Here is a 15,281-nt window from a genome sequence, read left to right on the forward strand (position 1 = left end):
AGCAATTTTCCTTGCCCTCCATCTCAAAAACTTTAGGACCTCCTAAAGTCCAATCCACATTTCACAATTGAGAATAAATATTAATTTTACAGATAATCTGATGAAACCGTAAGTGAAAAAACTTCACTGTTTTCTCATTATACTGCTTTTTAAAATGCATCTGGCAAGACTTTGGAACATATGAGACATACAAGATATTGGAACATGATATTAGCTGTTAACAGTTCCAGTGATTTTCAAGATATGGCATGCTACAAGTGTGGCTGTATAATCTGTTAGTGACTTTAACACATATCCATAGCATGTGTAGAGAAAGGTAGGAAGCAGCCCAGGCATGTATTGAACTGTTCATCAACAAAACTCAGTAAAAGGTTACAAGAATAAGAGTATCTTGTTTACAGTAACTGATAAGTATATCAATAGTATAAAAGTATAACATTAGCAGGTAAAGTCAAACTATCTGTTATTACAACTCAAATGTGCTGCCAGTCCACAACCACACCATTTGAAATATATCTTACCAAACACCACTAAATTAATTGCAAGTAAATAGAGGAGGGTGGGCTCGTGTGCATGGTTCAAGAAAAGATTTGATGCTAATATCAGCTCACCACTGTGATGTTAAAGTGTAGACAAGAGTCCATGGAAGCAGCCATTTTAAAATTCCAATCAATCAAAAAATATGAATAATATATTAAATAATGTTAATTTATCGGGGTGTAGTATATTAAGAAGATATGCAATACAAATGGCCTGCTGTCAAGTTATGGTTCATTTACATACTGTTGCAAATAAGTGGAGGGAGCAATATATACCCTCAAGTTCACCCCTACTTCTGCTAACTGTGACAATATCAATACTCAACTGTTGGCTTGAAAAATTGATGTATTTGTTAAGTTTTTAAGGTCCTCCTCTGTGCCCTATGCCCTCCATTATAAAGCACTAGAGCAGTACTTTTTTTTAGGTCTGGGCAAGTTAACGAGTTATTATCGTGTTAATGCATTAACGCTAACAATTATTTTATTGCACGTTAATGCAGTTTGTGTTATTATTTTTATTTTGAAAGCCTCAGTCTCACTAGCGATCGTTAGAGATCAGTGATCTTCTTATTACAGCGCTTTTTAGTACACTTTTGCTAGAAAGAAAGATAGCTTTGTTGATTTGACCTAGATTCCCTGCGCGAGTAGTGAAGAGCAAACAGCTTATAAAATGGCATGTGAAGAGATACCAAAGTGAATGCTCAAAGCAAAGTAATTAGTGGATGACTTTTTTCATATTACCGCTGAATCGGACTCTGATTTGTCGGACTCTGATTTTTGATGCAAGTGATCTGGAGATGTAGATTGAAAATGAAAATGAGGTACCAGCATCGGATGATCCACCGTGCAAACAGACATTTTATGTTGATGTACAGTATGTGTGAAACCATTGCCTTGTGTGCTTTTCAGAAAACTGAGTTGTTTGGGAAACATATTAGCCCTCAAAGAGTTAGTTGCTACTGAACATAGACGGTTTATGCTGCTCCCTGGTAAAAGAAAATGTTTCTGCTGGTATCTGTTCAGATAAGAAAGAAAACAGATTTAGAAATGTTAACTTGCTTTTGCTCGGAAGGTGCCTGTTATAATGTTATGATCGTGGCTCTGGACTCTGTGAGTAACTTGTTTTTCTATAACAAACTAGATAAAATGTTAATGCCCTGGCAGAGGCAAATAACTTTGGTTTTATATTTGATTTGATTACATTAATGTTTAAGTTGAGATTTACAAGAAATATTTTAACTGCTACTATGTAAACTGATTAAACAAATTAGGTGCTTTTTAACAGCAGTAAAGTGTTTGCAAACCAAATACACTGCTTTTGAGTTCATTATTAAATTTTGCGCATAACAATGTGATTGTTGTAATTCTCTGCGATTAGCCGCGATTAATTACAAACAATTGTGTGATTTAAATTTTTAATCGCTGCCCAGCACTTTTTTTAAAAAAAATATGTAGAAAGCTCTTAGCTTTAGAACAAAACTTTGCAAATATACCATGTTTGTGAAGAAATAACTTGTGACTCGAAAATACCAAATTTGTCCTTTTAAGTATTTTTTTTTTGTTTTTTTTTTTTAATGAAAACACTACTGTGATTTTCTGAAATAGGTTAGGTAAATTATCTCACATTTTGAGTGCCTAGTAGATAAAAGTTTTGCCTCTTGTACTAATTTTATTTGTCTTAAGTTTGTTTATTCTTGGAATTTTATGCAGGCCTACATCTGTTAAAATGCAAACATTTTCAACTAAGAAGCTTTAGTTTTGCCTTACTGTTCACAAATTTACTACCCAATAAAAGAATTCTTTTTTATTTTCATAATTGAAAGACAAAAAACCTAATATTCCTGATCCCATTCAATCTAATTCAGGATTGTGAGGATCCAACAGCTATGATGCTGTTTCCCAAGACACTGGATCTTTGAGGTGGCAGTACTATACATTGTGCTATTGTGTCATCTAACAGACCACTAATTATAAATAAAGTAGGTAGTTTTCAGTTTAAATAATATATAGGCAGCTGTCTGTCATCACCTTATGAATGATAATTAATAATGTATTTGGAAATTACATCTCCTAATGGCAGCATATACTGTATAGTTATTAATTCTGAAAATTTGCAGCCACGTAGTTCTGTTGTGGTTGTAAGACTTTGGTGTGTATATATGTTAACCTGTAATGGTGTAACAATAGTGCAAAGATTTTTTTACTCATGTATGCTCAAATATCCTTTGTTGAGGTTGAAAGAAAGGTGTCTATAGTACAATGGTGAAACAAAAATGTTGGTTATTAACAACTCACCATCAATTTTTGTCAATTTTTCAGCCAGTTAGAACCTGAAATACTTTAGATGTTATAGCTGGCACATAGAGATAAAGCATTTAGCTGCAGTGTTGTGTTCAACTAGCACTGGCTGTTCAGTGAAGGAAGAGAGTATTTTCAGAATGATGAATTGTTTGTCATGTTCTGTTAATGCAGATGTATAATCCTGGTCATGTATTTACATTCTTTATATATTTTTGTTTGTAGGAAATGCCAAAAAGTCCTTGGGAAAAATATGGAACTCTGGGAGAATGAAGTTTATAGATTCAAAACAATAGGACAACTTAAAGTATGTGTGTATTTTTTAAGATTCATACACCAACTGTCATGTACCAGTAATAGATAAAATGAGACAATACTCATATAGCCATGCCCAGAACTTATAAATGCACAGTGGATAATTTTTGCTTTCAGCATAATCCTAAAAGCTTGAAGTCCACGTATCTAGTAATTGATGTACTGTATAGTTCACAGTTATATATGTCCTCCTGCACCATCAGTTCAGTTTCACCGAGCATGTAACCAGCACCATTGCCGATGTGATTAAACAAACAGAACATTTTATATCACATTTTATAGTTAAAGAACTATTATTTGTGAGGGCAAAATGTCCTGCCTGACCAAATTAAAACAGTGGAACTTTATAACCTTGATATACTTAAGCTATCATATGTTTCACTCAAATAAGTTCATTCTAATACAGAACATGTTTTACATTTTCTTATTTATAACATACAGGTGAATATGCTTCAGTGTTTCAAATGCAAGCCAAACTAAATGCTACATTTTGTTGTTTTTAGGCTATTAGCCAGTATTTGCCAAGAGGAGATCTTCGACTAAGACCTGCTATTTATGAAATGATTCTTCATGAGTTTCTCAAAAGTGATTTTGAGGTACCCTGCTTTTACAGTTTTAAAATCTTGTTAGGTAAAGTGTTTATTTAAAGCCAAAATAGCTATTAATAAGCCCAAGTCTAGCTATTTATCTTTTAACTTCTAGCTGTCTGTGCAGTGTTATTACCACAATGAAAACACATTTATTACAAAAAAAAAACCCTTAGCAGGTATTGAGCAACATAAAACTTACACTTTGCATATTTATACATAATTAGTATGCTTTAAAGTAGTCACATTAAATTCTCAAACCAGATTAGTCCAGCTATGAGTCATAGTATAAAGTATATCATGGAAGCATTGTTCACAGTCCAGGAACCAGTCTATTAGAGGCTCCAATCACACATGCCCCCAACACATGAGCCAATGTAAAACAGACAACCTGACCTGCAGTTTTTTGGATGTGAAAGGCAAGCTAAAGTACCTGGTAGGACACACCTGTAGCAATTAGGAGAAATTGCAAACTCCTCACAGACAGCAACTAGAAATGGAATTCAGATCTACCACAAAAGATCCATAAGGCAACAGTGCTGATTACTGCATTATCCTGTATCATTTTCTTTTACTTATTTTACTTTAAGTTGCTGTACTGCTCTGAGGCAGTTTTACTAGCACATAAAATTCTACATAGTAGAAGTAGAGGTTGTCAGATGGGTTATAATTAAATATGCTGCCACTTATTCATATATTTATAGACTTCCCCCTTTTTAATCAGCAGAAACCATTAATTGCTTGAAAGGTCAGTAATTGAAGATATCATGGACATTTTAAACATAAAAGTATTTTGTACTTCCCAATTAATACACATTTTTAAAATGGGCTACTATTTAATTATATACTGTATGTTTTATATTTCCTAGGGCATGATAGCTTAATTGACAACTAAGTGAGTGTGTGTGTGCATGTGTGCGTGCGTGCGTACAGGCGCTTGTATTTGCGCCCTTTGATGAACAGTAGCTTGTCCAGGGATGGTTAATACTTTGCATTCAGTTCTGTCAGGACAGGCAACAGCTCCCTATGACCTAATGTGCACAAGTGCATGTTTTTATGTTACATGGTTTAGTTAATATTTAATCTGGGTAAGGATATTGCAGAATAATGGTTAAATAATTGTACCTGTGCAGTGTTTTTAATAGTACCAGTGTAAACATAATTTTGATTTACAGTAGTATACTGCAGTTAAGTGAATTTAGAAAATGTTACTTGATTTCTCACTTATGTGTATTGATACTTATATATTTATATGTGATGTGAAATCAGTTTTGCTTCGTCTTTTTATTAAGAAAGTGAAGCTTCTTTGTTGATTTAAACAAATTTTACAAAATTAAAATAGAACTGGTTTGATTTCTCTAGAATTCTTTTAGGTTAATAAGACAAGAGAAGCTCTCATCTGTCACACCTCTACATGACAACCACTCTTTTCCACCCTTTCAAACATACACAGTATTTAATGCTTATAAAATGTCTGGGATTAGAACTTTTAGAGACTTATACATAGATAATGTTTTTTCATCCTATGCTCAGTTAATCTTCAAATTTAAATTGTGATCAACACAATGTTTCCACTACTTTCAAGCTAGAAACTTTGCTAAACTGAACCTGTCCAATTTTCCTCACCTTCCACTGCTTTCAATTCCAGAAGAAATATTGATCAGTCTTGAACACTCAGAGAGCATCTCCACAATTTTTAAAAACATTTTAAAGTCCCTTCTTTTCAAAGAATCCATGGCACAACAGGGAAATGAACTTTCAATTAACATTTCAGAAAAGGAGTGGAAAGTAGCCATGCACAGAATACACTCTAGCTCCATATATGCAACGCACTCAATTATTCAACTTAAAATCTGTGCCAAGCACATTTATCTTGATTAAAACTATCCAAAATGTTTCCACGGCATGATTCAACCTGTGAATGTTGCAATCAAGCTCCAGTCTCACTGGGCCACATATTTTGGGAATGCACCACGCTAACATAATTTTGGTCAAAAATCTTTGAATGTCTACTAGATAGCCTTGGTGTCACAATCACTCCTAACCCATTAACAGCCGTGGTGTACTCCCAGATGGGCTTAAAGTGGAGAAAGACAAACAAATTGCCTTTACCTCACTACTAGCACATAGACTTATCTTGCTCAACTGGAAGAATCCCATCCTACCACCTTTAAGTCAGTGGGTAACTGATGTCCTATGCTATCTGAAATTGGGGGAAAATGAAATTTCCACTCAGAGGATCTGTTCACAACTTTTTTTTTCAAATATGGCAGGATCTAATCAATAAAATTTTAGAATATGCTTCTATGTTGGGGAAAAGGATACTCTTCCTTCCTTGCTGCTTTTAAAGACTTGCTTTGTTGGTTGGCTCTCCTTTCTTTCTTTTGGGTGGGGTTTGAAATTTGTTTTTGTTAAGTTTGATTTGATTGTATGGATTGTTATTTGCTTTTAATTAAAATTAATAAAAAAAAAAATTCAGTAGCATATTACCAGTTTAAAAAATAATCTCAGATAACTAAGAGATTAATTTAACAGTAGATCTAGATCTAGTAATAAAGCAAAACAGAGCCAAACAACATTTGAATCAGTATTAGCAGTATTTGTTCTTAGTTTATGCAATTAAAATTGATTATAGATTGTTTAAAGTTTGTATTTGTAATTTTCTTTTCATATAATTTTTTAGGGCTTTGCAACACTAATTCGGGAATGGCCAGGTGATCTTTATAACAATATGACAATTGTTCAAGCTGTAAGTGATCGTCTGAAAAAAGACCAAAACAATAGGACGCTTCTGACTACTCTGGCTGAACTGTGGGTATTTTACATTAGATTTTAACCTTTTTCCCCAGTATCAATAAAACATCTAACATTAACACTAGAATTACCAGAGCCAACGAGGCCCACCTTAAATCCCGTTGCACCTCTCTGTCAGCGTCTTTTGACTTCTAAATGTGTCGACAAGCAGCAAGCGATCCTGCTTTACCATCCTCCCACCGCCTCAGAACGGGCAAGAAGTTCTCCCAGTTCCTGCCTTGATTGATTATCTGTGGGTGAGCTACCCAGAATTGTAAGGGAAATAATTTGATGTGTGTTTTGTGTCTACAACAATCTATGTAAACACGTCATTAAAACAGAAATGTTTTTCATGTTTTAGTAATAAATGACAAAATGTAGACATGAACTGTATAATGTGTGAAGGCTGATGGCCAAATATCAAATAAACACTTTCACAAAAGATACACAAACAGTACGACAGATTCTGTGGTGCAGCAGTTAGAACTGCCGACTTATAATCCAGAGTTCGTGAGTTCGAAACCAGCTCCCCGGCAAATTTACTGTTTTAGAGAGAAGTGTGTGCATTGCAGCAGGTACACATGTCGTAAATGTAGGAAGGACGGTCCTTGGGTGTGTGTGAACTGTTAAAATTTGAATCTGATATGATTGCATATAGCGCGAAAACTGACCTCTCTGTACTGTTCTTTCCTCTGCATGTCGTGGAGTACAAAAGAAACCGCACCATGCCCCAAAATGTAGAGGCAGCATGGGCAAGATCGAAAAAAAAAAAAACAAATGTGGTCACCGATTACAAGCGCAAGAAGTCATGCGAATGAATATGAATAATGTTGCATCAGTGCCACAATGTTTTTCGAAATGTACTATACAGGACGGGTGCAGTGTGAGTTGGGTGGTGGCCAAAGGTGGGGACCTTGGCGGTCCGATCCTCGGCTACAGGAGCTGGCTCTTGGGACGTGGAATGTCACCTGTCTGAAGGGGAAGGAGCCTGAGCTAGTGCGCAAGGTCGAGAGGTTCCGGCTAGATATAGTCGGGCTCACCTCGACGCACAGCTTGGACTATGGAACCAATCTCCTTGAGAGGGGCTGGACTCTCTACCACTCTGGAGTTGCCCCCGGTGAGAGGTTCTGAGCGGGTGTGGGCATACTTATTGCCCCCCGACTTGGAGCCTGTTCATTGGGGTTTACCCCGGTGGACAAGAGGGTAGCCTCCCTCCGCCTTCAGGTGGGGGGGACAGGTCCTAACTGTTGTTTGTGCGTATGCGCCGAACAGCAGTCTGGAGTACCCACCCTTTTTGGAGTCCCTGGAGGGGGTGCTAGAGGGCATACTTTCTGGGGACTCCCTCGTTCTGCTGGGAGACTTCAATGCTCATGTGGGCAATGACAGTGAGACCTGGAAGGGCGTGATTGGGAGGAATGCCACCATCCCCCAACCTCACCCACCCCCCACCCCGATCTGAACCCGAGCGGTGTTTTGTTATTGGACTTCTTTGTTTGTCACGGATTGTCCACAATGAACACCATATTCAAGCATAGGGGTGTTCTTATGTGCACTTGGCACCAGGACACCCTAGGTCTCAGTTTGATGATCGACTTTGTGGTCGTGTCGTCGGACTTGCGGCCACATGTCTTGGACACTCGGGCTGTCAACTGATCACCACCTGGTGGTGAGTAGGCTTCGATGGTGGGGGAGGATGCCGGTCAGGCCTGGTAGGCCCAAATATATTGTGAGGGTCTGTAGGAACATCTGGCAGAGTCCCCTGTCAGAAGTAGCTTCAACTCCCACCTCCGGCAGAACTTCGACCACGTCCCGAGGGAAATGGGGGACTGAGTCCGAATGGGCCATGTTCCGTGCCTCTATTTTTGAGGCAGCTGACCGGAGCTGTGGCCGTAAGGTGGTCGGTGCCTGTCATGGCGGCAATCCCCGAACCCATTGGTGGACACCGGCGGTGAGGGATGCCGTCAAGCAGAAGAAGGAGTCCTACAAGTCATTTTTGTCCTGTGGGACTCTGGAGGCAGCTAATAGGTACCGGCAGGCCAATCGGAATGTGGCTTTGGTGGTTGCTGAGGCAAAAACTCAGGCATGGGAGGAGTTTGGGGAGGCCATGGAGAACGACTTTCGGACGGCTTCAAGGAAATTCTGGTCTACCATCTGGCGTCTCAGGAGGGGGAAGCGGTGCAGTGTCAACACTGTATATGGTGGGGATGGTGCGCTGCTGACCTTGACTCAGGCCGTTGTGGGTCAGTGGGGGGAGTATTTTGAAGACCTCCTCAATCCCATTAACATGCCTATCAATGAGGAAGCAGAGCCTGGGGACTCGGAGGTGGGCTCCCCCATCTCTGGGACTGAGGTCACTGAGGTGGTCAAAAAACTCCTTGGTGGCAGGGCCCCGGGGGTGGATGAGATACGCCCGGAGTTTACTCAAGGCTCTGGATGTTGTAGGACTGTTTTGGTGGACACGCCTCTGCAACATCGCATGGACATCAAGGACAGTGCCTCTGGATTGGCAGACCGGAGTGGTGGTCCCCCTCTTTAAGAAGGGGGACCGGGGGGTGTGTTCCAACTACTAATCGGGGGTCCTAGAGAGGAGGGTCCGTCAGATAGTTGAACCTCGGATTCAGGAGGAACAGTGTGGCTTTCGTCCTGGTTGTGGAACAGTGGACCAGCTTTACACCCTTAGCAGAGTCCTGGAGGGTGCATGGGAGTTTGCCCAAGCAGTCTACATGTGTTTTGTGGACTTGGAAAAGGCATTCGATCATGTCCCTCGGGGAATCCTGTGGGTGGGGGGTACTCCGAGAGTATGGGGTACCGGACCCCCTGATAAGGGCTGTTCAGTCCCTGTACAACGGGTGTCAGAGCTTGGTCTACATTGCCGGCAGTAAGTCGAACCCATTTCCAGTGAGAGTTGGACTCCGCCAAGGCTGCCCTTTGTCACCAATTCTGTTCATAACTTTTATGGACAGAATTTCTAGGCGCAGCCAGGGCTTTGAGGGGGTCCGGTTTGGTGGGCTCAGGATTGGATCACTGCTTTTTGCAGATGATGTTGTCCTGTTTGCTTCATCAGGCTGTGATGTTCAGCTCTCTCTGGATCGGTTCGCAGCTGAGTATGAAACAGCTGGGAAGGGAATCAGCACCTCCAAATCCGAGACCATGGTCCTCAGCCGGAAAAGGACCCTCTGGACTCTCAGGGTTGGGAGCGAGATCCTGCCCCAAGTGGAGAAGTTCAAGTATCTCATGGTCTTGTTCACAAGTGAGGGAAGAATGGAGCATGAGATCGACAGGCGGATCAGTGCAGTGTCCACAGTGATGAGGGCTCTGCATCAGTCTGTCGTGGTGAAAAAGGAGCTGAGCCGTAAGGCAAAGCTCTCAATTTACCAGTCAGTCTACGCTCCTACCCTCACCTATGGTCATGAGTTATGGGTAGTGACCAAAAGAACGAGATTGCGAATACAAGCGGCTGAAATGAGTTTCCTCTGCAGGGTGTCTGGGCTTTCCCTTAAAGACAGGGTGAGAAACTCAGTCATCCAGGAGGGGCTCATAAATGCTGTACTGCTATAAATTTACACAGGCATTTACAGACACAAATCAAATATATGTTTTTATTGTATAATATTAACAATAAAAGCAGCACACTACTCAAAACAGTATATTTTCCTGGGAGCTGGTTTCGAACACACGAACGATTATAAGTCGGCAGTTCTAACCACTGTACCACGGAAGCTGTCGTATTGTCCGTGTACCTTTTGTGAATGTGTTTATTTGATATTTGGCCATCAGCCTTCACACATTATACAGTTAATGTCTGCATTTTGTCATTTATTACTAAAACATGAAAAATGTTTCTGTTTTAACAATCTACTGTATGTTTACATAGATTGTTGTAGACACAGAACACACATCAAATTATTTCCCCTTACAATTCTGGGTAGCTCACTCCCAGATAATCAATCAAGGCAGGAACTGGGAGAACTTTTTGCCCGTTCTGAGGCGGTGAGGGGATGGTATAGCAGGCTGCTTGCTGCTTGGGCTTATCGACACATTTAGAAGACAAAAGAGGCTGACGGAGAGGTGCGACGGGATTTAAGGTGGGCCGGATTTCTGAGTTTTTTCGTAGGTTCTGGTAATTCTAGTGTTAAGCATTTAAAATAATGAATCCGTATTTGACCTTTGCTATAGTGAATGGATAAAGTAGTTTGAGCACTTCGAACTACATTTTTGTATGAAAATGTGCTATATAAATAAATGTTTTTGTTGTTGTTGTAGTTGAAAATGAAATAAATATTGGCTAAAGTGTTGCTTTCTTTTTTCCAAGGTATTTTTAATTTGTATTTTGCAGATATACATATGACCAACGTTATGATAAAGCCCTTGAAATTTATCTAAGACTGCGACATAAGGATGTTTACCAGTTGATTCATAAGCATAACCTTTTTTCATCCATTGAAGACAAAATAGTTTTGTTGATGGAGTTTGATAAAGAGGTATGATCAGTTATCTTTTCAAAAAATGTGATTTTACCCTTATTTTGTTTTAGGTTATGTTGAAAAGCTTGGCAACGATTTCTAATAAGGGTCTACATATTTGGCAGCTGATCCAGGGGATCCTTTTCTTCTTATTTCTCCTTCTTCTTCTTGCAGCTCTTGTTAGGGGGTCTGCACAGCATGTCATCTTTTTTCCATATCTTCCAGTCCTTTGCATCTAGCTCTGTTAAATACCCCATCTTCCCATCTTCTCTCACCACGTTCCATAAACCTTCTCTTAAGCCTTCCTCTTTTCCTCTTACATGGAAGCTCCATCCTTAACATCCTTCTCCCAATATACCCAGCATCTGTCCTCTGTACATGTCCAAACTAACGCAATCTCGCCTCTCTGACTTTGTCTCCCAACAGCTGAGCCTGAGCTGACCCTCTAATGCACTCGTTTCTAATCCTATCTATCCTTGTCACACCCATTGCAACCCACTGCAAATCTTAATATCTTTAACTCTGCCACCACCAGCTCTGTCTGTCATGTTTTGGTCAGTGCCACTATTTTCAACTCTTATAACATAGCTGGACTCACTAGGGTCTTGTAGACCCTCCCTTTCACTCTTCCTGTACCCATCTATCACAAATCACTCCTGAAACTGTTCCCAGCCCACTCCACCCGCCTGCACTCTCTTCTTCACCTCTTTTCCACACACCCTATTACTGTGTACTGTTGATCCCAAGTACTTAAACTCATCCACTTTCCCAACTATACTCCCTGTGTCCTCATCATTCCTGACACCTCCTTTTCATTCATAAACATGTATTCTGTCTTGTTCCTACTGAACTTCATTCCTCTCCTATCTAGAGTATATCTCCACCACTCCAGAGTCTCCTCAACCTGCTCCTTACTCTCACTACAGATCAGAAGCGAGAAGCAAGCGTCATTGTCCACAGGGACTCCTATCTAATCTCATCTGTCATCCTGTCCATCACCATTACAAATAGGAAAGTGCTCAGACCCAAGCCCTGATGTAATCCCACCTTCACCTTGAACACAACCATAACTCCTACCGTGGACCTCACCACTGTCACACTTCTCTTGTACATACCTTGTACCATTGTTACATACTTCTCTGTCACTCCTGACTTCCTCCTACAGTGTCACAACTCCTCTCTAGGTACCCTTTCACATGTGTCCACAAAGACACAATGCAACTCCTTTTGGCCTTCTCTACACTACTTCTCCACTCTTCATGCATCCTCTCACTTTCCAAGATTGCATTAAACAATTTGATTAAAAACTCCAATGCCATTTCTCCTAAACACCTCCATGCTTCCACAGGTTTATCATCTTAACCAACAGGCTTTCCATTCATCATCCTCTTCATAGCTGTCCTTACCTCCTACTTGCTAATCCATTGTACTTCCTGATTCACTATCTCCCCATCATCCAACCTTCTCTCTCTCGTTCCCTTCATTCATCAGCCTCTCAAAGTAATCTTTCCATCTGCTCAACACACTTTCCTCGCTTGTGAGCATTTTTCCATCTTTATCACCCTAACCTGCTATATTTCTTTCCCAGCTCATCCTCTCTGTCTAGACCAGAGTTTCTCGAACTTATTTTGTCTACTGTCCACTTTGAGAATCAATTATTTTCTAGCGCCCCCAAAAATTTTTAACTTTACCACATCTTAAAAATCACAAACGCAATCATTACTTTAATTATAGCGTGCCATATGTGTCTTATCCTGTTTCTGAGCTCAAACTTACATTTTAAATGAGACTTTCTAACTAATGGGAGCAATAAAAACGCAACTTTATAATATTTAAAAAGACTTTTATTCAAATTAAAACAAACATTTTAATTAAAATTTTAAAACTTTATCTAATGTGAAGGATGAATCTGATGATTTTTAACAAGTTTGTTAATATCAGGTTCGAATTTACTCAAAAACAGCCGTAAGTCACCGCGTTCGGTAACATGCAAACGATTCCTCTTTTTAGTTAGCAGCGTTGCCACAGCACTAAATCCACGTTCACACAAATATGACGATGGGAATGCTACCAAAAATCGTTGAACAATCGACCACAATCCAGGGTACAATTGTGGGATTGGCTTTTGTAGCCAAAATTCTTGGTAGCCATTTTTGAATTTGATTTTCTTTTTCCTCGTTCGTTGTCAGTTCTATAAGTTCTTCCTCAAGCTGGGATGATCCTGTTGTGTTGAGATTTGAAAAAGGATCCAACACCCAGTCCGGTATTTCCAATTTTAAAATGTCCTGGAACCGTTCTTTGAAATCACTGTGGAGGTTCTCCAAATGTTGGCAGTAAACAAGCAAGTCGTCGTTGATGAAGGGTACTGCTGATAAATTAGGGAAATTGTGAAACTCACGTCTGCCGATGTTTTTCTTGTGTAAGAGCAGTTTGGCTACGAAAGCAGCAACGATATTTTTTGTTTTAATCAAGTCGTCACCTTGAAGTTGGAGATTGATATCATTCTTTGATGTGATGAGGTTGTTGCGCAATTCTGTGTCTTTGTTTTCCAAGAACTCTATCACAGAGTCAAACAGATTATAAAATCGAGTCAGACAAGTACCTCTTGATAGCCAACGCACTTCTGTGTAAAACAGCAATCGGTTGAAATCTTCATCATTAACAACACAAAGCTGATTAAATAATCTGTCATTTAAAGAGCTCTTTCGGTTTTTATTGACTGATTTGATGACATGTTGCAGTGATTGAAACAGCCGTTCACTCAAATTTCTCGCAACCAAATGTTGTCGATGAATGACGCAATGAACAGCGAAACACATCTGGAATTTTATTTTTTAAGTACGCTATGAAGCCTTTGTGATGCCCTGTCATAGCCGGAGCGCCATCCGTAGCAGCTGATATAATATTCTTCAAGGGAATTTCTTTCTCATCACAAAACTTTTCCAGTGTATTAAATATGGTTTCTCCGGTTGTATCTGTCTCTGAATTTCTAGCAAATAATAGTTCTTAACATATTTTCTCATCTTTAATAAACCTCACGTATGACAACAATAGTGCTTCATTAGTTGGTAAAGTGGACTCATCCAACTGAATTGAGAATTGACTAGTCTTCAGATGATTGCACAATGAGTCTTCAATATTTTCAGCCATTTCATCAATTCGTCTTTGCACAGAACTATTGCTCAAAGGAATTTTTCGAATAATATCTGCCACTGGTTTATGGAGCACAGTAGTTATTACTTCTTTTATTGCCGGTAAAATTAACTCTTCTCCAATAGTGTGTGGTTTGCCTGTTTGAGCAATTAACAAACAGATATTGTACAAGGCTCGAAGTCCGCCATCGTCTTGCTTAGAAACCGCTGAAAAAAGTTTTGATACAGTTGGCTGAGCTATGTACTTCTTTTCCAGGTCTTGAAAATAGGCCACATTTTTTCTTTCTTATCTGGATGCATTTTATTCAAATGATCTTGTAGCCTAGAAGGCTTCATCGCTTCATTCGAAAATGTTTTTTGACAAAGAAGGCACATGGGCGAAGATGGATTTCTGGGACTTTCAACAAATCCGTATTTAATATATTCCGCACTGTATTGCCGTCTCTTCTTTTTTGCTTCCGACATGGTTTTGTCTTTACAAATACGTGAGTAAAGTATAGAGCTTAAAAAACTTTCTAACGATTGCGCGCAAAAACGCTAATGAAAATAAAAGAAGTATTACGCACTCTTATATAGGATTAAAATACAGCACGCACCAACAGGAATAAGACAAACATGCACAAACTCGTTTACCTCATTCGATGGAATTCGTACTGAGCAAGTTAGAACGGTAACCGTCATTTTTATCGAAAATAAAAAATATTGAATTAAAAAATGTCGAAATTTTAGTATAAATAAAAAATTGGTTTAGGGGTTAAGGCTAGGGCTAAGATTAATTTTTTATTTACGAAAATTTTGACATTTTTTAATTCGATATTTTTTATTTTCTATATTTTTTATTTTCGATAAAAACGACCGGAATCAGTTAGAACAAGTATCGATGATCCGGCCGCTTGATACAGGATTGCATAAATCGCGTTGTTTAATAAAAACTTGTTAAAACTTGATTGCTCATGGGCTACCTACGAAAGCCATGATAAATTATTTATATTTATACAATCACACAGGACAGGAATAAGAACGAAATAATCGATGTAGTATAGTAGGTAGGTTTTGATTTTAGTTTAAATTTTAAAATATTAGAAAAAAAACACAGATCAGCCATCGCCCCCTAAACCGCTTCAACACCCCCCA

The 15,281-nt window shown here is 39.2% G+C and overlaps 1 protein-coding gene across 1 annotated transcript in view; it reads left to right on the plus strand.

Moving 5' to 3' along the window:
* vps41 (VPS41 subunit of HOPS complex) overlaps positions 1–15,281 on the plus strand; it is a 198,518-nt gene that overhangs the window by 142,792 nt on the left and 40,445 nt on the right. Inside the window, exons 16-19 of the mRNA XM_028803981.2 lie at positions 3,063–3,144; positions 3,656–3,748; positions 6,423–6,550; positions 10,869–11,013. Coding sequence (XP_028659814.1) covers positions 3,063–3,144; positions 3,656–3,748; positions 6,423–6,550; positions 10,869–11,013 — 448 coding nt within the window. The remainder of the gene's footprint in view (positions 1–3,062; positions 3,145–3,655; positions 3,749–6,422; positions 6,551–10,868; positions 11,014–15,281) is intronic.

This window comes from Erpetoichthys calabaricus, chromosome 6 (genome assembly GCF_900747795.2).
Source record: "Erpetoichthys calabaricus chromosome 6, fErpCal1.3, whole genome shotgun sequence".
NCBI classification, from domain to species: Eukaryota; Metazoa; Chordata; class Cladistia; order Polypteriformes; family Polypteridae; genus Erpetoichthys; species Erpetoichthys calabaricus.